This window comes from Pan troglodytes, chromosome 16 (assembly GCF_028858775.2).
Source record: "Pan troglodytes isolate AG18354 chromosome 16, NHGRI_mPanTro3-v2.0_pri, whole genome shotgun sequence".
Lineage (NCBI taxonomy): Eukaryota > Metazoa > Chordata > Mammalia > Primates > Hominidae > Pan > Pan troglodytes.
Genome location: NC_072414.2, coordinates 6,006,159 through 6,029,231, shown reverse-complemented (window position 1 = coordinate 6,029,231; position 23,073 = coordinate 6,006,159). Strand labels below are relative to the sequence as shown.

Here is a 23,073-nt window from a genome sequence, read left to right as displayed (position 1 = left end):
CGCCTGGCTAATTTTTGTATTTTTCGTAGAGGCGGGGTTTCATCATGTTGGCCAGGCTGGTTTCGAACTCCTGACCTCAGATGATCTGCCCTTAGCCTCCCAAAGTGCTGGGATTACAGGCGTGAGCTACTGAGAGGTGACAGCGTGCTGGCAGTCCTCGCAGCCTTCCCTGGCTCTCGGTGCCTCCTCTGCCTGGGCTCCCACTTTGGTGGCACTTGAGGAGCCCTTCAGCCCGCGCTGCACTGTGGGAGCCCCTTTCTGGGCTTGCCAAGGCCAGAGTCGGCTCCCTCACCTTGCAGGGAGGTGTGGAGGGAGAGGCGTGGGGGGAACCGGGGCTGCACGTGGTACTTGCGGGCCAGCACGAGTTCCAGGTGGGCGTGGGCTCCGCGGCCCCACACTGGGAGCGGCCAGCTGGCCCCGCCTGCCGGAGCAGTGAGGGGCTTAGCACCTGGGCCAGCAGCTGCTGTGCTCAATTTCTCACCGGGCCTTAGCTGCCTTCCCTCCGGGCAAGGCTCAGGACCTGCAGCCCACTATGCCTGAGCCTCCCCCGTCTCCGTGGGCTCCTGTGCGGCCCGAGCCTCCCGGGCGAGCGCTGCCCCCTGCTCCATGGCACCCAGACCCATACACCACCCAAGGGCTGAGGAGTGCAGGCGCACAGCGCGGTACTGGCAGGCAGCTCCATCTGTGGGATCCACCAGGTGAAGCCAGCTGGGCTCCTGAGTCTGGTGGGGACTTGGAGAACTTTTATGTCTAGCTAAGGGATTATAAATACACCAGTCGGCATTCTGTATCTAGCTCAAGGTTTGTAAACACACCAATCAGCACCCTGTGTCTAACTCAGGGTTTGTGAATGCACCAGTCGACACTCTGTATCTAGCTACTCTGGTGGGGACTTGGAGAACCTTTGTGTGGACACTGTATCTAGCTAATCTAGTGGTGACATGGAGAACTTTTGTGTCTAGCTCAGGAATTATAAACGCACCAATCAGCACCCTGTCAAAACGGACCAATCAGCTCTCTGTAAAATGGACCAATCGGCTCTCTGTAAAATGGACCAATCAGCAGGATGTGGTGGGGCCCGATAAGAGAATAAAAGCAGGCTGCCCAAGCTAGCAGTAGCAACCCGGTCCTGTCCTTTTGTATGCTGTGGAAGCTTTGTTCTTATGCTGTTTGCAATAAGTCTTGCTGCTGCTCACTCTTTGGGTCCACCTTGCCTTGATGAGCTGTAACACCTTGAAGGTCTGCAGCTTCACTCCTGGAGCCAGCGAGACCACAAACATATCAGGAGGAATGAGCAACTTCAGACACGCCGCCTTAAGAGCTGTAACACTCACTGCGAAGGTCTGTGGCTTCACTCCTAGGCCAGCGAGACCACAAACCCACCAGAAAAAACGTCAAACACATGAGAACGAACAGACTCCAGACACGCCGCCTTTAAGAGCTGTAACGCTCAGCGCGAGGGTCCACGGCTTCGTTCTTGAAGTCAGTGAGACCAATAACCCACCAATTCCAGATACACTACCACGACCCGCTCAATGTCCTGAACTCTTTAATGTTTTTAACGTGTAGGCATATGTATGTACATTGTCATTGCTGTCACCTTTCTCTGTTAATCGTATTTTTAATATCCATAATTTACATGGACTGGAGAGATTTTCAAAATAATTTATCAACTGTAGCTTTGCCCAAGTATCTAAAACTTTTTTCTCTTGTTTTTGTTCTATACATCATTCATTATATACATAACTTCCTTAACTTTATTAGCGTTAATAACATCAAAATGCTAACAACATCAGAATATCCAGTAGCAAAACTCAGTATCAGCAATGAAAGACCCGCCTCTTTCACATATTCGCCGTTTTGAATCACCTTGTAAAGGAATTTTATAGAATGTGGATTTCAGTATTTGTAAAGGACTCTGATAAAACTCTCAAAAAGCAGAGATAGCCTAGCCAACATGGTGAAACCCTATCTCTACCAAAAAAAAATATGAAAATTAGACGGGAGTGATGGCGTGCGCCTGTAGTCCAGCTACTTGGGAGGCTGAGGCGGGAGAATCGCTTGAACCCGGGAGGTGGAGGTTGCAGTGAGCCGAGATCACGCCACTGCACTCCAGCCTGGGCGAAAGAGTGAGACTACATCTCAAAAAAAAAAAAAAAAAAAAAAAGGCAGAGATAATGTCATTTAAGCCAAAAAAGAATTCTGAAGAAACACAAACGCAATAGCAGGTGGTTTGCGGTTACTTAGAAAAACGTCAAGTATTTAAACAGCTGGAGGGGAAAAGTCTTTCTGGCATGTATTTCAAATGAATACCTTTCATGAGACGTAAAGCAGGTTGCCTCATGATGCGTATGCAAACAGAGGTCAGAGTTGGTGTTTCTGTCTCTGAGTAGTTTCATTTGGTAGCATATGCGAAATTAATATTATTTTTAGAAAGGCATTCATTTAAATGACAGTAGATTATGTGGTCAATAAAGTTGAAATTTCTAGATTGAGGACAAAGTAAAGGTATTGCTTATATTTTAGCAATGGTACATTAAGAGATGTCGCTATTGGCCGGGAGCAGTGGCTCACGTCTATAATCCCAGCACTTTGGGAGGCCAAGGCGAGTGGATCACCTCAGGTCATCCTGGCCAACATGGTGAAACCCCGTCTCTACTAAAAATAACAAAAATCAGCTGGGCGTGGTGGCGTATGCTTGTAATCCCAGCTACTCGGGAGGCTGAGGCAGGAGAATCACTTGAAGTTGGGAGGCGGAAGTTGCAGTGAGCCGATATTGCGCCACTGCATTCCAGCCTGGGCAACACAGCGAGACTCCATCTCAAAAAAAAAAAAAAAAGATGTCGCTATTTTAGTTATAACTTTGAATTGTTCTCCTGAGATATATAAGATACATACTTAAGAGTTCTAATTATGACTTCATTCACCAGCAGGATTGTTTTAAGACTACAGTGAGTCCAACTTCCTGCTCAAAAATGTGCTAAAGCTTCTGGCTGAGCCTTAAGACATTTTAGAAGCTCTTCCTCACAGGAGAGAAAAGGCACCCAGCCAGCTACTGCGCACATGGATAAATCTGTCAATTTTCTAGAATCCAGCACAAAATTCATGTCACTTAGAGGAAAACTATGCTGAGGTGTATCTTTGAGGTGAGAATGGTAATTTCATCAAAGAAATGCCCTCTTCTGTAGGGAGCCTGCGGAGGCCCCCAGGCCCCTGAAGTCTGATGGATCTGGAGAGGGGAATGAGGACACACAGGGGCCCGCAGATACATCAAGGACATCCGCAAGGTGAAGGCACATTTGAACTCTGTAGGGATGACTCCTGGTCCACACCTCCAGTTCTGATCTCCATCGTCAGCCCCAGCCCCAAATTTCCAACCATTTGCCAACATCTCAGTGGGTCAGGCCCACCGGTAACTCAGCCTCCACATGTCCCAGACCACTTCAGGTGTTTTATTTATTTATTTTTTTCTTCCAGAGTTTCGCTTTGTTGCCCAGGCTGGAATACAATGGCATGATCTCGGCTCACAGCTACCTCCACCTCCCAGGTTCAACCGATTCTCCTGCCTCAGCCTCCTGAGTAGCTGGGATTACAGGCATGTGCCACCTCTCCCGGCTAATTTTTTTATATTTTTAGTGGAGACGGGGTTTCACCATGTTGGTCAGACTGGTCTCGAACTCCTGACCTCAAGTGATCCTCCCGCCTCACATGAGCCACCGCGCCTGGCCTGCTGAGGTGTTCGTTAAGACTGCTTCTCTCCCACAGTCCCTGGCCCACGCGCAGGCATCTCATGTTTCCACTCACCAGAATCATCTTTCTACTATATCTGCACCCGCATCCCGGTCTCCCCTACTTCAGTAAACAGCCACGCCCTTTTGTTCTGAACTTCAGAGTCAACCTCAGACCGGCATCTGCATGCCTCCTCCTGGGCTCTGCTTGACTCCTCTCCGGTACCGCCTCATGGGTCACTGCCCTGTGTCCAGTCTCACTTCAACCGATGTTTACTCCATCTATAGTTCTGTGCTAGGCCCTCCCTGCAAAGGTGTCTTTCTCAATCAATTCTGAAAACAGGTTGCATGGGCTAGGCATGGTGGCTTGCACCTGTAATCCCAGCACTTTGGGAGGCCGAGGCAGGTGGATCACCTGAGGTCAGGAGTTCGAGACCAGCCTGGCCAACATGGTGAAACCCCATCTCTACTAAAAATACAAAAAAAAATTAGCCAGGCATGGTGGCGGGCACCTGTAGACCCAGCTACTCAGGAGGCTGAGGCAGGAGAATCGCTTGAACCTGGGAGATGGAGGTTACAGTGAGCCAAGATCACGCTACTGCACTCCAGCATGGACTGGAGCGAGACTCCGTCTCAAAAAAAAACAAAACAAAAAAAACACCACCACCACCACAAACAACAACAACAACAAAAAACATGTTGTATGACCTCTTTCCCAGCATCACACATCTTCAGTGGCATTCCATTACCTGCAAAATACAATCTAGGCTCCTCAGCCTCCCTCCAGCCCCACCTGTGCCTGCTGTTTGCCACAACTAAGCCCCCATCCTGCTCCATGTCTAGCAGCTGTAGGAGCAGGGAGGGCAGTGGAGATGCCTATAGTAGGATCCCTAAGGCAGTCCACCTAGTCCTGCTACAAACATTAGAAAACGCAAACAAAAAAGCCACCAAGAGCTTCTGGCCAAGATGGAGTAGCAGGACACTGGATTTAACCTCCTGCCTGAAACAGCCCCCCAAAATGGACACAGTGCAGGAAGACACTATCAGGCAATGAAGGACCCTGATCCCTGAGGGGTGGGTGATAAACGAGGTGAGCCCTACGATTGCCCCAGCTTACTGCCTTGAGAGAGTTTCCAGGTTCAGTGCTGGAAAGGGAACTCAGCAGGGTCCCTGCAGACTCCCTGGGGTGGGCTTAGAGAGCTGAGAGTCTGAGGGGGATCAAGACCTGGAGACAAGAGTTCTTAGGACAGAGCACCATCGAGGGCAGAGCTGCACCAGGAGAGAAACATGGGGGTCTTCAGAGGGTCTGCCTGGAGTTGTCAGTTGGATGCTGGTTAGCACGTGCATATGAAGAAACGACCTGAGTCTGGGAAAAGAACTGCCTGAAAGGATTAGTGATAACAGTGCCTGGTGCTCACACAGGAACAGTGCCTGTTCCCACATCATTCAGGGACTCGGATAGGCCTTACCTCCGAAGTGGGGAATAGTTAGCCCTAAACTGAGCCTTGCCTTGGTTCTGCCTAACGCTTCTTCTTTTTTTTTTTTTTCTTTTTATGAGATGGAGTCTCGCTCTGTTGCCCAGGCTGGAGTGCAGTGGCGCGATCTTGGCTCACTGCAAGCTCCACCTCCCGGGTTCACGCCATTCTCCTGCCTCAGCCTCCCAAGTAGCTGGGACTACAGGCGCCGGCCACCACGCCCGACTAATTTTTTGTATTTTTAGTAGAGACGGGGTTTCACCGTGCTAGCCAGGATGGTCTCGATCTCCTGACCTCGTGATCCGCCCACCTTTGCCTCCCAAAGTGCTGGGATTACAGGCATGAGCCACCACGCCCGGCCGGTTCTGCCTAACGCTTCTTAAGTTCAGGACTCATTTTTCTGCCTTCACATGTGCACGGGGTTCTATAAACTTGGGAAAGTGTTTAAACACTGTATGTTAACCACCTTCCATGATATTATCCTAATCACACTTCTTTACTGTTTCACAGTGTGGGCTTGAGAACTGATGAGCAGGTTCTGAGGAAGGGGATTGGGCAGTGATGTTTGTAGGAGAACAGGGAATTGTCCAGAGGATGTTACAGATTGGAACACATGGGCTCATGTATACATGAACGAGCCCTGAGGATGCTGCTAGACTCTGTGTGCCCACATCCTAGCACACGCACAGAGCATGTCAGTGAGGGTGGCATTCCCCATCTCCTCTTGAGCACTTGCCAACCCCTTGATTAGATAACTGAAACTAATCTGATTAATGCCATAGCCTTTGTGGTGAAAGATTCATGTTTTCTGATAGCTTTTTGAGTGTGTACAGTATTTCGTACACTTGTATATGAAAAGACTTAATTGAAGGACATACTATCATTCTAAGTCTTTTTTTTTTTTTCTATTTCTGGCATGGATTTGAGAGTAAGCTTCTCAATGAAGGATATATTGCACTTCGACTGTTAAAACTCCATCAAGTTTACCCTCTAAGAGCACAAGATGGAGATGTCTGCTTTCATTATCTTAGTCATCTTATATTTTTATTTATAATGCTCAAGGTTCTAGCTAGCACCACGAGGCGAAAAAAAAGAACAATCATAATAATAAAAGGTAATAAAATGGAAGGAAATCAATAAAACACTTGCAGATGGCCTGATTGTCTACACAGAAAATCCCCTGGCATCTTCAAAAAATTGTTAGAACTAATAATTTCAGCAAAGTCCCAAGATATCAATTTCAGCAAAGTCTCAAGATATCACATAGACATACAAAAATCAATCACATTTCTATGTACTAACAACATTTGGAAAATGAAATTAAAAACATAAAAAGGAACCTAAACCTAAAACTCACATCTTATTCAAAATTTAACTTAAAATAGATGATATTAGCTGGGCACAGTGGTATGCATGTGTGGTCTCAGTTACTGAGGAGGCTGAGGTGGGAGGATCACTTGAGCCCAGAAGGTGGAGGCTGCAGTGAGCCATGACTGTGCCACTGCACTCCAGCCTGGGCAACAGAGCAAGACCCTGTCTCAGAACAAAAATGGAGCATAGACTTAAATGCAAACTATGAAACTATAAAAACTTTCAGAAAAAAATGGGAGAAACTGTTCACAATCTGGGGCTTGACAAAGTTTTAGACTTGACACCAAAAGTATGGAACAAAAGTTGATCAGTTGGATCTCAAGAACATTAAAATTTTTTGTTCTTTAAAAACTCAGATATAATGGACTTAATGCTTGTGTCCCTCCAAAATTCATATGTTGAAATTCTAATTCCCAATATGTTATTATTTAATAGGAGGCAGGGCCTTTGGGAGGTTGTTAGGTCATGAGGGTAGATTCCACATGATGGGATTAGGACACTTTTAAAAGAGGCACTAGAGAGCTCCCCTGCCCTCTTTTCACTAAGCAAGGACACAGTGAGACATTAGCCATCTTCAACCAGGAAGCAGGCCCTTACCAGAATCCAACAGGCTGGCACCCTGATCTCAGACTTCCAGACTTCAGGACTGTGAGAAGTGACTGTTGTTAGAGCTACCTGGTCTATGGTATTTTTGTAATAGCAGCCTGAGCTGACTAAGACTCTATATGAAACATGAAAAGACAAGCTACAGTCTGGGGGAAAATATTTGCAAACCACCTATCTGACAAAGAACTAGTACCTAGAATACATAAAGAACTCTCATAACTCAACACTACAAAAAAAAAAAAGTAAACATTACAATCAATTAGAAAATGGGCAAAAAACATGAACAGACATTTTACCAAAGAGGATCTCTAGATGGCAAATAAGCACATGAAAAGATGTTCGACATCATTAGCATCAGGGAAATGCAAAATAAAACATTTTATAAAGGAGTATCATTATGCACCTATGAGAATAGCTAAAACACAAACAGTGACACCAAATGTTGGCAATCATGCAGAGAAACCCAATCACTCATACACTGCTGGTGGGAATTAAAAATTGTTCAGCCACTCTGGAAGGCATTTTTTCAGTTTTTAAAATAAAACTAAACATGCAATTACTGTACAAATCAGCAATTGTACTCTTGGACATTTATCTCGGAGAAACAAAAACTTACGTTCACACAAAAACCTATAAACAAAGGTTCACAACAGCTTTATTTGTAATAGCCCACAACTGGAAAACTGGAATACCAAAAAGCCAGATATTCTTCAGTTGTTGAGGATTAAACCGATGTGGTACATCCATATGGTGGAATACCACTCAGCAATAAAAAGAAGTCAACTACTGATACATGCAACAACCTGGATGAGTCTAAAGGGAATTATGCTGAGTGGAAAAAGTCAATTCTGAAAGGTTACATGCTGTGCAATCCACTTATGCAACATTCTTGAAATGACAAAATTATAAAAAATGGAGAACAGACTAGTGATGGACAGACAGGGGATCAGAACTGGGGGTTAAATGGGGAGCAGGGAAAGGGAGGTGAGTGTGTCTATAAAAGGTCAACACTGGGGGGACCAGTGTGGTGATGGGACTATTCTGCATCCTGACTATACCAATGTCAGTATCTGGCTGTGATATTGTACTATAGATTTGCCAGATGTTACCATTAAGGAAGAACGAGTAAAGGGTACCCAAGATCTCTCTGTAGGATTTCTTACAATTGCATGTGAATATACAATTATCTCAAGATAAAAAGTTTCACTTGAGTTATAGGTTGTGATTGATAAAAATGGCCCACCTCCTTAAATGTTGGCCACCTTATGATTTCCTTAGACATGTTACTGACTACCTAATAATTATCAAAATTGTAAAACACATTGTTGAGTATTATGAATACTTTGATCATCATTGTAACGGAATAAACGAATGTGTTTCTATGAAAGGCCAATTTTGATTATGAGGAAAACACAGACACACACAAAACAAAACCTCCGTGACGTGGATGGTCATCGACCTCGCTCATTCTGGGCCCTGGCAGGAGGGCTAAGGATTCTGCTATCTGGGATTTCGGGATGAGGCTGACATTCTCCTGCACCTTTCCTCGCAGGATCTCCTCTTCAGCGTGTGTGCCCTCAACGTCCTGTCCACTATCGTGTGTGCGCTGGCCACAGCCATGTGCTGTATGCAGATGGTCTCCTCCGACGTCCTGCAGATGGTGAGTGGCCTGATCCCCTCCTCCTCTGCGCGGTTTGAAACCAGTGTAGGAGTGGACGCTTCTGGCTTCAGCCAGATGCGGTGAGGACAGCGGCCCCTGACAGTCCATGGCACCTGGAGGCCACCTTGTGTTGCCCTCTGGAAGACCAAGCATCTGCACACGTGGCGCCGCTGATGTATTTATTTTAGGTGTTGTTGGAGCTCCATATTGACAGGGTTCTGCCACTGTCGTGTTCTCTAGGATGGCCCCTGGCATGTGCCCTTGAGTCATGTAGTGAAATTCCTGCAGCCCTGGACATCCCCTGGACCCAGCACCTCCAAAGCAAGGTGCCTTCCTCGGGCTTCAGAATTCTCTTTTAATCCGGGAAGTTTAGAGGTGTTAGAAGATCAGTTCTTTTCCAGTTGGAAAATTGCTAACCTGTGCATTTTTGATTTGCTAATGAACCCTGAGCTCATACTCCAGCGGCCAGTCACTGGCCATCATTTGACCCTTTGCCCAGGGTCATACACAGGAAGACCTGCCACTCCCAGGGGCAGCGAGGAGGCCTGGAGCATGGTTCACTAACACATGTTATAATATGTGGGTTATTAATACACATTTATAAATACACATCTCATAAATAATGAACGCTCTTCCTGTTGCAATGTGAATGGAACACAGCCTACTGATCGGAATGCTACTGAGTACAACAAAGAGAAATTGATGAAAAAATATGGTTCTTCCATGGTAAGGGTAGGAATATCTATGTGCACACGTGTGTGTGTGTGTATGAGTGTGTGTCTGTCTCTCTCTGTCTCTGTGTGTGTCTTTCTGCCTCGGTCTCTTTCTGTCTCTCTGTCTCTCAATTTGCCCCTTTGAGACCTACGCTGCTTCCCACGCAATGATTTATGCATCTTATGCAAGAAAAGGCAGCTGGTTCTTATAGTGGGTTTTTTTAATGTGCTCTTCTTTGTCATTCACCCTGTGGCAGTCAACATCCAGTTCATCAAGATACAGGGCCAGAGAGCATCATTACCAAGACGTTAAAAATTCTTTGGTCCTAATTGCATGCCACGGGAGTCTCTCCCTCCCGGTGTATATCCACACAGCTGTCACAGCCAGGCTGCCCTTTCTGAAAGGTATCTAATTAAGCAGTTCTAAGGTAGCCATGAACTTCTGCCCTTGTTCATCGGGGCCTCATGTTGGCAATTTTCTCCAATGTGTTCTGTAAAGGAAAGGTTAAGTACCAGGGGCTTCTCCTCACCTCAGCAGATTTTACTATTGATCTGTAAATATCACATCAATTTGACCAAACTTACAGAACTAAAGGCATGTAAATGCTAAAAGTTTGCATTCTCCTGGTTTTATGCTTTAAAATGAAAATTGCCAACTAAATAAGAATAAAGTAAATTCTCTTTATAAGAGCATATACGATTATAACAGCAGTGTGCAGAGTCGCTCTGTAGTTGTGATGGATGGGGCATGAGCAGGCGTGGAGCCGTGCGTCTCAAGCCAGGCACTCCAGGGTCTGAGTCCCACCTCTTCTGCATTCGAGGCAGGTGGCTCTGGGTGTGTCACTGAACCTACCTGTGCCTCAGTTTCCTCACCTGTGAAGTGGAATGAATGGGATGCCTGGAGATCCCTAATACGTGTGATGTGTTGGATTTGAAATGTGTAGGGAATATCAGTCTGTCACTGGGACGTCGCAGCAATGTCTGCAGACGCGGTGGGCTGAGGCTCTTTACCAGCAGAAAATACTGTGCAAGGGAAAGGCAGGCTGCGGTGACAGCGGCTGCCGTCAGAAGCCCTGTTGTTTCCTCGCTGAGTACTTTGTGGGTGAGTTTGCCTCACACCCTGGCTTGGAAGCAGAAATATCCGGCTTCCTGCCAGCACATCCTTTCTGGTCTGTGACGGGCACCGCGGGAGCCCAAGGCTCTGCTCTCGTGATGAGACCCCGGCTCTGCTGCCGGGCTTGAGAGTCATGGGCGAGGCAAAAGAGAGCTGGTGGTGGGTGAATCCACACTTCCCTGTGGATTCAGAGGGTGGCCATGGCGCCCTGTGGGACTGGCGCAATCTTGGGCGCATCACTGTCTGTGGGACCCCGTTTCCTCGGCTCTAAAGATGAAGTGTGTGCCCTGCTGTCCTCACAGAGCTGCTGATGGGATGAGTCCACTCATCTGTGGGAATGCGATTTGAAGGAACGTGGTGGCCACATGGAGGTCGGCTCTTGCCATGTGGGCCGAGGCTTGAGCCAGGCTGGCTGTGCGAACCATTCCCTACCAGTGGCTTCCGCAGTTCACCCCTGCGCCATTTCTGCTCCAGGAAGCTGGGCCATGAGCTTTCCAAGGGACAGTTGTAGCTATTCCTAACTAGTTTATGCCAGTGATATTTGTTGTAATTACATATTCTAGTACTATGTAAAGCCATGAAATATGAGTGCAGAAAGATAATTGTTTCTGGTACAGCACAGTCGAGTTCTTTGGAAAGGTTCGGTGAAAGGGGGTGCTGCTGAATATATTGCTGTCCATCAGATGCAAGTGAGACAACTATGGCGGTTGCGATAAATGCTGATAAAAATCTAGAGGAGCTGGGCCTGGTGGCTCATGCTTGTAATCCCAGCACTTTGGGAGGCCGGCAGATCACCTGAGGTCAGGAGTTCAAGACCAGCCTGGTCAACATGGTGAAACCCCGTCTCTACTAAAAATACAAAAATTAGCTGGGCGTGGTGGCGCATGCCGATAATCCCAGCTACTCGGGAGGCTGAGGCAGGAAATTGGCTTGAACCTGGGAGGTGGAGGTTGCAGTGAGCCAAGATTGTGCCATTGCACTACAGCCTGGGCGACAGGGCAAGATTGAGACTCAAAAAAAAAAAAAAAAAAAAATTAAAAAAAAATCTAGAGGGAGTCCACATACACATTGCTTGACAAGTGCCTTTCAGCTCTAGCCCCACTTTAAAAACACAGAAAAGGGTTGTTAGATTCATGTCTTATGGATGCAGCTTATGCAGGAAAGACCACGAGGCACTGCACACAGCAGACTGACTCTCAGAAAGAGGCTTTACTCAGGCAGAAAAAGGTCAGTCCATGTATGTACAGTCAGCTCCCACTGAGCCAACCGTGGATCGACACTATTCAAGGAAAAAACACAATAAAAATAACAAAACAACAACAAAAATATAAATAAAAAACAATACAGTATAACAACTATTTCCATAGCATTTATATTGTATTAGGTGTTAGAAGTATTCTAGAGATGATTCAAAGTATACAGGAGGATGTGTGTAGGTTATGTCCACATACAACATTATTTTATATAAAAGACTTCACCCTCCACCGATTTTAGTATCCAGTGGCAGAGGAGGTTCTGGAAGCAATTCCTTGTGGATTCAGAGGGACACTGTATAAATGGTTTTTTTCTTTTACCAGGGATCTGTGAGATGGGGGATCGGGTAACAGCTGTCTTGAGATACAATTCACCTATCATACAATTCGTCCATTTAAAATTCAGCGGTTTTAATATCTTCACAGAGTTGTACAACCTTCACCACAATCCATTTTAGAACATTTTTATTATCCCCAAGAGAGACCCTATAGCCTTTAGCAGTCACCCTATTTCCTTCCCACCCCTCAGCCCTAGGAAACCACTAATCTACTTGCTGTGTCCATGGATTTGCCTGTTCTGCACGTTCCATATAAATTGAATGATACGACATGTGGCCGTTTGTGTCTGGCTTCTTTCATTTAGCATGATGTTTTCAAGGTTCATTCATGTTTCTACGTGTACCAACATTTCAGTCTTTTTTATGGCTCAACAGTATATCCTGTTGTATCAGTATACTACATTTTGCTTATTCATCAGTTGATGTTCATATGGGCTGTTTGCCTTCTTGGCTGTTATTAATAATGCTGTTATGAACATCCTTGTACAAGTTTTTGTGTCGACATATGTTTTAATTTATCTTGAGTATATACCTTGGAAGGGAATTGCTGGGTCATAAGGATGATTCTGTTTTTGAGGAACTGCAAGATTGTTTTCCAAAGCAGCTGTGCCGTTTTACATTCCCACCGTGAGACCATGAGGGTTCCAGTTTCTTCACATCCACTCCAACATTTATGATCTTTCTTTTAATTGTAACCATCTTAGTGGTGGTGAAGTGGTATTTCATTGTGGTTCCAGTTTCTTCACATCCACGCCAACACTTATGATCTTTCTTTTAATTATAACCATCGTAGTGGTGGTGAAGTGGTATTTCATTGTGGTTCCAGTTTCTTCACATCCACGCCAACACTTATGATCTTTCTTTTAATTATAACCATCGTAGTGGTGGTGAAGTGGTATTTCATTGTGGTTCCAGTTTCTTCACATCCACGCCAACACTTATGATCTTTCTTTTAATTATAACCACCTTAGTGGTGGTGAAGTGGTATTTCATTGTGGTTTGGATTTGCTTTTCCCTGATAATTAATGATGGTGAACATACTTTAATGCACTTGTGGCTATTTGTATATTTTCCCTAAAGAAATGTTTTTCAGACCTTTTGCCTATTTTTAAAATGGGGTTATTTGTCTTTTTATTACTGAGTTGTAAAAGTTATTTCTGTATTTCAGGCACAACCCCCTTATCAGATATATAACTTGTAAATTTCTCTCCCACCCTGTGGGTTATCTTTTCACTTGAAGCACAAAAGTTTCAATTTGGATGAAGTTCAGTTTCTCTGTTTTTTTCTTTAGTTGTTTGTGCTTCTGGTGTCACATCTAAGAAAGCAATGCCGAAGAGCTTTATAGTGTTACTGTTAGCTCTTACACTTAGGGTTTTTTGGTTTTTTTTTTTTCCCCAAGATGGAGTCTTGCTCTGTCACCCAGGCTGGAGTGCAGTGGTGTGATCTCGGCTCACCACAACCTCCGCCTCCCAGGTTCAGGCAATTCTCCTGCCTTAGCCTCCCGAGTAGCAGAGATTACAAGTGTGTGCCACCACCCCAGGTAATTTTTGTACTTTTAGTAGAGACGGGGTTTCACCACGTTGGCCAGGCTGGTCTCAAACTCCTGACCTTGTGATCAGCCCGCCTTAGCCTCCCAAAGTGCTGGGATTACAGACGTGAGCCACCACACCCGGCCTACAGGTAGGTGTTTAGACCATTTTGAGTTCATTGTTATACACTGTGTGAGGTAGGGGTCCAGCTTTGTTCTGTTTCCAACACCATTTGTTGAAAAAATGAATCTTTCCCCATTGAATGGTCTTGGTAACATTAGTCAGACTCAATTGACCATAGATATACGTGTTTATTTCTGGACTCTCAATTCTATTCCATTGACCTATGTCTGTCCTGATGCCAGTGCCACATGGTTTCGATTGCTGTAGCCTCACAGTAAGTTTTCACATATGGACATGTGAGCCCTCCAGTTCTGTAGTTTGTGAACATTGTTTTGGATATTCTGTGCCCTTTCATTTCATATGAACTTTAGGTCGAGTTTGTCAATTTCTGCAAACAATCCACCTGGGATTTTGATAAGGATTGTGGTTAATCTGTGGATCAGTTTCAGGAATATTGTCATCTTAACAATAGTAAGTCCTCCAACCTATGGACATGAGGTACCCTTCCATTCATTTAGATGTTCTTTAATTTCTTTCAGTTATATTCATGGTTTTCAGTGTGCAAGTTTTGCTTTTTTGTTAAATTTATTCCTGAGTATCTTATTCTTCTTGATGCTATCATAAATGGAATTACTATCTTAATTAAATTTTCAGATCATTCATTGCTAATATATAGAAATACAAATGATTTTTTATATTGATCTCATATCCTGAAACCATGCTGAACTCATTTTGAGCTTTATTGTTGTTGGGCTTTTCTCTGGATTCTTTCTATATGCAAAATCATGTCACCTGCAAATAGAAATCAGTTTACTTCACTCTGGATGTCTTTCATCTTGTCTTCTTTCCTGATTGCCCTGGCTGGAACCTCCACTACGATGTTGAATAGAAGCAGTGAGAGTGGACTTTCTTAGCTTGTATCTAGGGGAAGCATCCAGTCTGTCACCATTAAGTAGTATGTTAGCTGTGGGTTTTTCATAGATGCTGTTGATCAGATTCAGGAAGTTCCCTGCTATTCCTAGTTTGTTGGGTTTTGTTTTGTTTTGTTTTGTTTTGTTTTGTTTTGTTTTTTGAGATGGAGTCTTGCTCTGTCGCCCAGGCTGGAGTGCAGTGGTGCAATCTCAGCTCACTGCAAGCTCCGCCTCCCGGGTTCACGCCATTCTCCTGCCTCAGCCTCCTGAATAGTTGGGACTACAGGTGCCCACCACCACACTGGCTAATTTTTTTGTATTTTTAGTAGAGACGGGGTTTCACCGTGTTAGCCAGGATGGTCTCAATCTCCCGACCTCGTGATCTGCCCACCTCGGCCTCCCAAAGTGCTGGGATTACAGGCATGAGCCACCGTGTCCAGCCTGTTGGGTCTTTTTTATCAAAAAGAAAGTTGGATTTTGTCAAATGCTTTTTCTGCATCTATTGAGATGACCATAGGGTTTTTGTCCTCTGTTCTATTAATATGTTGAATTACACAGATTGATTTTTCTGATGTTAAGCCAACCTTGCATTTGCGAGATAAATCCCACTTGGTTATGATAAGTAATCCTTTTCATATTAATAGAAGAGTTTGGAAGTGTTTCTTCCTCTTCCGTTTGTTGGAAGATTGTTATGAAGAATTTGTATTAATTATTCATTAATTTTTTTTTTTGAGATGGAGTCTCTCTGTCACCCAAACTGGAGTGCAGTGGCTTGATCTCAGCTGACTGCATCCTCCATCTCCCACATTCAAGTTATTCTCCTGCCTCAGCCTCCTTAGTAGCTGGGATTACAGGTGTATGCCACCACATCCGGCTAATTTTTTATTTTTTTATTTTTTTATTTTTAGTAGAGATGGGGTTTTACCATGTTGGGCAGGCTGGTCTTGGACTCCTGACCTCAGGTGGTCCAGCCGCCTCAGCCTCCCAAAGTGCTGGGATAACAGGTGTGAGCCACCACACCCGGCTAAATGTTTTTTTTTGTTTGCTTTTTTCTGAGACAAGGTCTCACTCTGTCCCCCCAGCTGGAGTGCAAAGGTGCGATCATGTTTCACTGCAGCCTCTACCTCCTGGGCTCAAGCAATCCTCCCACTTCAGCCTCCCAAGTAGCTGAGACTACAGGCACACGTCACCATGCCCAGCTAATTTTTTAATTTTTTTGTAGAGACAGGGTCCCTCTATGATGCCCAGGCTGGTCTCGAACTCGTAGGCTCAAGTGACCCTCTCTCCTTGGGCTCCCCAAGTGCTTGGATGATAGGCATGAGCCACCGCGCGCGGCCCTTCTTTAAATATTTGATAGAGTTCACCAGTGAAGCCATCTGAGCCTGCACTTTTCCCTGCGGGTAGTTGTATTATTACTAATTCAATCTCTTGTCACATTTTCTATTCTTCTCAAGTCTGTTTTGGTAGTTTGTGTCTTTCTATGAATTTCTCCACATATACAGGATTTAAGTTAAAGTAAAATGGGTTCAGTATGTATGTATTATGTTTGCATGTGTATGTGTGTGTGAAACTCCCCACTTTAAATAACTTTCTTATTCATTAACCAGGCAACCACTAGTCCCAGAGAAGAAGGCGTCTCTTGGCATCTGTGTGTCTTGGTGTTCTGTGCTTTCCTCAGCATGACTTTCTTCTTACCCTGTCATTTCTTTGGAGTGCGTCACTTCCCTCCTCCTCCCACACCATGGCCAGCTTCTGGGTTTTCCTGCGGTGGTTTAAAGTCATTTAGTTCCAGGCGAAATGTGTTAGAGTGTAAGCTCTTTGGGATGTCTTTTCTATGTCACTCCTCCTTAGCCCTTAAATCACAGCATCCCTTCACATCTTCATGACCCCTTTAGATTTAATTTTATAGAAGCTTTACTGCTCACTGCTGTTTCTGTGTTCTTTACCTTCCTGTATGTTGGCCTCTTTGTTCTGAGCGGGTTTTCATTTCTTGCATTCAGTTGTGGCTTTTGTTGTACTAACTCTTCATTTCTGGTGTTTATTTGTATCTGAGACCTTCCAAGTGAGAAGCACTAATTTATAAAGGGAGCATAATTAAGGAGGAAGGTCACTGTGGGCAAGTGTGTGTAAGCCCTTCGGCCACCCTTTCCCAATCAACTAATTCCTTTTCTCAGAAAGAACCTGTGGGAAGCCCCCCGAGCCACAGCTCCAGCCCCCACGGCCCTTCTCTGGTGCCCTGTTGTGCTGCGCCCTACAGAGGGGTGCTGGGCTGAGGGGATGACAGCCATGCCCTGGCCTCCCACAGGAAGGAGCACCTCTTCCCAATTTGCCCCCAAGGCAGCCCTGCAGCCTGGCAACTCTGCTCCACTGTGCGGGTCTCAGCCCCACTTCCCCAGCCCCTCTCCCTGCTCCTCCATGTTAGCAGGAAGGACCCAGGCTGTGATTTCTACTGTGATTGATGTGCTGACAACTTACACAATTGATCAAAATTCCAGCCGTAACCGTTTTTCAGGAAGAGTCCCAGTTTTGTGTTTACTGATCTGTTCACTTCTTTGCTCACTCATTCATTCATTCAGTTAGTCAGCAATTATCTCAGGGGCTTTGCTATGTGTCCAGTGCTGATGGGAATCTAGGAATAGCAAGAACAAGTCTCCAAAGAACCTGAAACTCCCATCTTATTTCTGTGGATCAGCAATTTGGGATCATTAACTGCCGATGGAACTAGCATAATGCATGCTTGTATCCATGAGAAGCAAAGCGTTCTGCCTATTGTCAGAACTGATGAAGCTGAGCTCCTCTAATATGTGTGGAAATCGTGGCAAAAGACATTCTGATGATGATACAATGTGGTTGATTGACATCATTTAGCGGAAAAGGTTTTTGATCATTTAAGTGTCTGTAATGTCATTTTTTTTTGTTTGTTTTTAAATGTTATCTCATTCTTCCACTTTTCTGATACATTGTTTTCTTCTTCACTTACTTCCTTGCCAGCTGCTGCAGCCTCAGGAATATCATCTACTATGACATGTATCTCCATTAGGCATGCGCTTATTAACTTCATCTTTCATTATTGTCATTTAGGTAGCTGTCTGCCCTACAGAGTTGACCTCCTTTAGACAGCGCAGAGGGGGCACTGTGCCTTCCATCGCGTGGTAACTGTGGGCTTGCCCATGGAGCTGGTTAAGCGGTGCTGGCTGGTCAGGGACACGACACCACCCCATGGGAGCCACAGCATCACCAAGTTCACCAGTATCTTCTCTCCGCCTCACCCCAGCACTGGCTGCACCTGCTGGAGAGGGCACTCTGGGGACCCACAGTAACCTTGAGGTCCTTGAGGCCTGGGCTCCACAGAATTGTCTCTGGACAGTAGATGCTACTTATCTATCAGACCAGGAACTTCATCCAAACAGCTAATGCAGACAATCATAAAAATGATGTGGACACACAATCGTTTTTCTTTGACGTCAGATATGCTAATGAGCATCTGTCGACCAGTCATCTCATTTGGGGCTGTGGTCATCCCTTTGGTTATGGGTCTGTTGTCCTGTCTGGGTGTATTTCTTGCAGAAAGTTTGTGGAAATCACACCATCAATGATTTTCAGATTCAGTTCCTCTAAAGTGGAGCCAGCCAGGGGAAGCCAGCCAGGGGAGACAGACCTTCCCTAGATTTTTATGATTCTTCTCTGCTCTTAGACCTGCCTTGCCTGGACTTGACTTGGCAGTGGTTTCTGCTTGGCTGCCCTCCTTTATTGAGTCTTTCCAAAGCATTCAACTTGGTTTTCACAGAACGAGCAGCTCTTCCTGTCTGCATCCCTATTTCCTTATGCAATTACAGTCATAATGAACACAGGCCTCACCCTGTGCAGTAAGGCACCCTGGAGCCCTGGGTGGGCATGGAACCTACCTGGGGGTGGCGGCAGGACCAGGGGGCCGCAGGGCGGGCTCTCCCCAGGGTCTGGAGCGCAGAGCGGGAGCTCCAGCTCATCTGCAGGGTTGTCCAGGAGGAAGTTGATTCAGCAAACTTCAGTAGTAACAAGCCTGCTGTTTCTACCAAGTCTAAGGAAGGCAGAGGGAGAAGGCCCTTCCCTGTAATTCTGAGTCTTTCTGGAAAAATTCAGAGGTGTGTGTGCTCCCTTCAGGAGCCAGGATGTGGCAAGGACATTGGTAGAGGGAGCAGGGAGAGTGGGTGCTGGGCAGGAAACCACTAAATATAAAGGGAGGTGAGCAGACCCGGCTGGGACCTGGAGGAACGGGCAGCTCAGAGCTCCACGGTGTTTCTGGAAGTCCCCGGCCCTTGTCCACAGACCCCTGATGCCTGCCCTGCCCCACCTTGTTCCCGATGGCAGGAGATGGAGGCATGGGCTGGATGAGCTCATACTAATGATCCAAGCCTTCCTTTCAGCCACACAGCCCTGCTGTCTGGGTCTGTGTGAGCGATGGTGCTCCTCAGGGAAGGGGACTGAGACTCACAGGATCAGAAATGTGCTCACATCCTGTGGGCCCTCAGTGCCCAGGCAGGGCCCAGAGACAACTGACTTGCGGTCTGACTCCCGGTCCCAGGCAGGTTGACCTCTTCACGATCTCCCTCAGATCCCAGACTCTGGGCTGTGTGGATAGACCGAAATGTTCGGGGCTCTGTGTTAAGTGGGCTTTGGGAAGCTGCCCAAGGCCAGGTAGCCTTAGTTCTCATCCTCCATCACTTCCACATGCACCCACCTGAGAAGGTGGACAGCACACACCTGAGTTTGGATCCCCTCTCCCCGGAGCAGACTGAGCAGGGGCTCTTCTCCAGCGGGGTCTCAAATCCTCACTCCTGTTGTGCGGGGACAGCCCTGGGCACTAGTGATGCCCACGTCAGGTGCATGATCCCCAGCTGGGCACCAGACACAGGTGTACCTTTGTCACCACATGGATCAGAGAAGACAGTTACAGATCAGGGCAAACAGAGCCACCTGGGAAAGAAGGGACTGTTCACAGCCCCTTTTTTGCCCTCCACCTCCAGGTGCAGAGTTGAGCTTTATACCTGGCAGTCAACATGCAGGTGAGGCTGCAGAGCCTGGAGCTTGGGCGGGGTGGGGGAGGGGTGGCTGCCCACTGGCTTTTCAGGGTCACAGGCATTTCCGCTGGTCCTGAAGGTGACTGGGAGGCGCCAGGTGAAAGGGAGCTGGGGAGCTGGGAAGAAGGAACAATACGTGTTTGATAGTAGGGATTAGAGCAGTTTTGTTCAAAGAGCGGGGAGTTTGGGGGCGCTGGGTTAGGAAGCTGGAAACCAGATGGAGTTCAGTGAGCCAGGGTTTCATTAAAGTCTTTTCAACTGCAGTGACCTCATCAGATTGATTTAAAAACAGCTGTGGTAGCAGGATGGCGACCAAATTACAGAGACAGAAAATCAAGGCAGAGAGGCACACAGGTTAGAAGCTCCTGCGAGGAGGAGGTGGACGGGCTGAGTGGAGTTGCCCCGCAAGGAGGCGTCTGCCCGTCTCCTCTGCAGAAGTTTACTGAGTACCCGCTGTGTGCGACTGTGAGACGGGTACAGAGGTGGGTAAAATAGATGTGCCCCAGATGGTCAGGAAAAGAAATTGCCCTTAGGATTTCAACACAGTTACGGGGAGCAGGTTACTTGGGTGTGGAAGGCTGAAGGAACAGAAGAGGGTGCTGAGGTTACAGAGAGTGGAATAACTGCGGAGGGCAGCTCTCAGCCCGCAAAGCCGGGGAACAGAAGGGAGGAAGTGGGGAGGCGCAGGAAACCCGCAGCTCCCTCCTCGCCCCGCAGGCCGGCCAGGTGCCCTCTGGCACCCCCTACAGGCAGAGCCCGCCGGCAGCCCAGGCACGGCAGCCTGGGAAGCGTAGTCTGCAGACCTCCAGCCCCAGCCTGCAGAGCAGAGGACAGAGCTGGCCACCCTGGGCCGCGAGACACACCCTGACCTAATTAAACACACACTGATGGTGGGGAAGAGAGGGGAGACGTCAAGCGCCACTTGCAGGATTCTCGCTGGGGAGGCTGAGGAGTCAAGGTCAAAGGATTCCTGGGAAAAGAGTCCAGGAAGGTGGGGCCAACATGTCCCCGAAAGGCGACCCGGAGCAGATGCAGCCGCGTCCTTTGACCTTTACATAGCCTCCAGTGTGTGGCAGCCTCTGCTCACTTGCACCTGCGGAGAGGGTCCCTTGCACCTCTGCCCCTCCTCAAATGCTTGTTCTCCTTCCTGGTGGAATGGTGCCTTGAATTGGAAAGTGTTTTGGCGTCTGCATGTCATTAGTTTTGCTTGGGTATGTCATTGATATTTTTTCTAATTTCTGATAGAGACTAATTGAAAATATTTCCTGATTAGACCTGAGGGCATTTGCCCTCGCCCTGCTTCTCAGCTCTGTGCAGCAGGCATCAGGACTGACAGCCTCCAAGGCGGAGGACCACAGACGCACATGCGTCCTGCTCACAGCGGATGATTCACCTCTGTTTCGGACAATTAAACACACGCAGCCGTGGGTCGGTCCAGCCAGAGAGGCGAGGAGTGTGCTCCGTGTGTTAGGAGGCCCACGGGAGCCATTTTCCTGTGATGTGTTAGACCTTTAGACACGGCCACCAGCCTTTCTTCGTCAACCTAGAGCATGCTTATTTCACAGCGCTTGACCCCATTCAGAATCGTCACCTCACCCCTACCAGTGCAAAAGTGCTTCACGTCCTGGCCTCTGTCAGCTCCAGCCCACCCTACCCCTGCTGCCAGAAGGCACCTCCTACCACGCAGCTCCAGTCCCCCGCTCCCCAGCTCCAACACCCTTACAGGCTCCCCAGTGCCCCAGAATTAACAATTGACTTCCAGAGCCTTATCTATTTGCTTTTCTTAAACACATCCTTCCCTGGCTCACCTGTTCTGGGGCTTGAGTGTCTCCCTGAGCGCCCACTAGATGAAATCCCACCAATCTTTCAAGACCCGTTCAGATGCGTTCTTCATGAATGCTTTGGGGAGCGCAGTCCCCACACAGTGCTTGGAGACCTCACTGTTTTCTAATGGAGCTGTCCTTGCTTGTGTAGGGTGATTCTGGGTCCCTGTCTTCCCCTCAACACACACACACGCATACACACACATACACATACACACAGAGACACACACATCTACATGCACATACACATATACACATGTACATACACATACATACAAACACACACATACATATATACACAGACACACATACATAACATATGCACATGCACACGCACATACACATGCACATACACACAACACACACACACACACTCACCCTTCCTCTCCTTACCTTACCTGCCCTGCGCCAGGAGGGCCCCTGGCCCAGAGCTTTTGCAGCATGGATCTTTTTGCCGTGTAGACCCTCATAGGGCGGCGTTGACTGGAGCTGGAGCAATGTCCCAGGCATCTCACGCCACAGGTGACCTCTGGGCAGCAGAGATGTGAAGGTGGAAAGAAAAGCAGTTGGTTATTGGTTAGTCCTTCAGAAACGGAAAACTAGGCAGAAACAGGTTTCATTTTTGTTAAAGGGATTTCACCTCACTATTAAAGCAGCATCTCGGTGTTCAAGGTTGGCCAATAGAATGTTCTGGAACTCATGAAGTTGTCTCTCTTTCCTCAGAGCAGTGTTTTACAAACTGTGTGAAATCCTGAGACTGCAAAATATTAATAGATGCTACATGTCCAAAGGGGCCCATTATGAAATATTTGAGAAATGCTGGGTTAAAATGTTAAACAGCTAAATAAGTATTTCAGCACAGCCCTTCTCAGAGCCTTTAACACACGAATGCACAATGCAGGACTCCAAGAAGGGAGCATGTGGCATTTCCCACAGATTCACCACGGGAATTCTGGGGTGGGGTGGGGACATTTCGAGGGGAGGGTCTAGTGTTTTCTCATGAACACACTTTGAGAAATGCCATCTTTGTTTGTTTGTTTTTTCAGACAGAGTCTCAAAAACACTCCAGTCTGTTGCCTAGGCTGGAGTACAATGGCACAATCTTGGCTCACTGCCACCTCCGCCTCCCGGGTTCAAGCAATTCTCCTGCCTCAGCCTCCCAAGTAGCTGGGATTACAGGCATGCACCACTACGCCCAACTGATTTTTTGTATTTTTAGTAGAGACGGGGTTTCGCCATGTTGACCAAGCTGGTTTCGAACTCCTGATCACAGGTGATCCACCCGCCTCGGCCTCACAAAGTGCTGGGATTACAGGCATGAGCCACCACACCCAGCCGAAGTGCCGTCTTAAACCACGCACGTCAGGCAGCC

At 46.9% G+C, this 23,073-nt stretch overlaps 1 protein-coding gene across 6 annotated transcripts in view; it reads left to right on the top strand.

Annotated features, from left to right (window-relative positions):
• ENTREP2 (endosomal transmembrane epsin interactor 2) overlaps positions 1-23,073 on the top strand; it is a 567,326-nt gene that overhangs the window by 523,219 nt on the left and 21,034 nt on the right. For 5 of the 6 annotated variants that reach the window (XM_054666823.1, XM_054666821.1, XM_063794031.1 and 2 more), the window contains one exon: positions 8,733-8,840. In XM_054666823.1, coding sequence (XP_054522798.1) covers positions 8,733-8,840 — 108 coding nt within the window. 6 annotated transcript variants of the gene reach the window in all.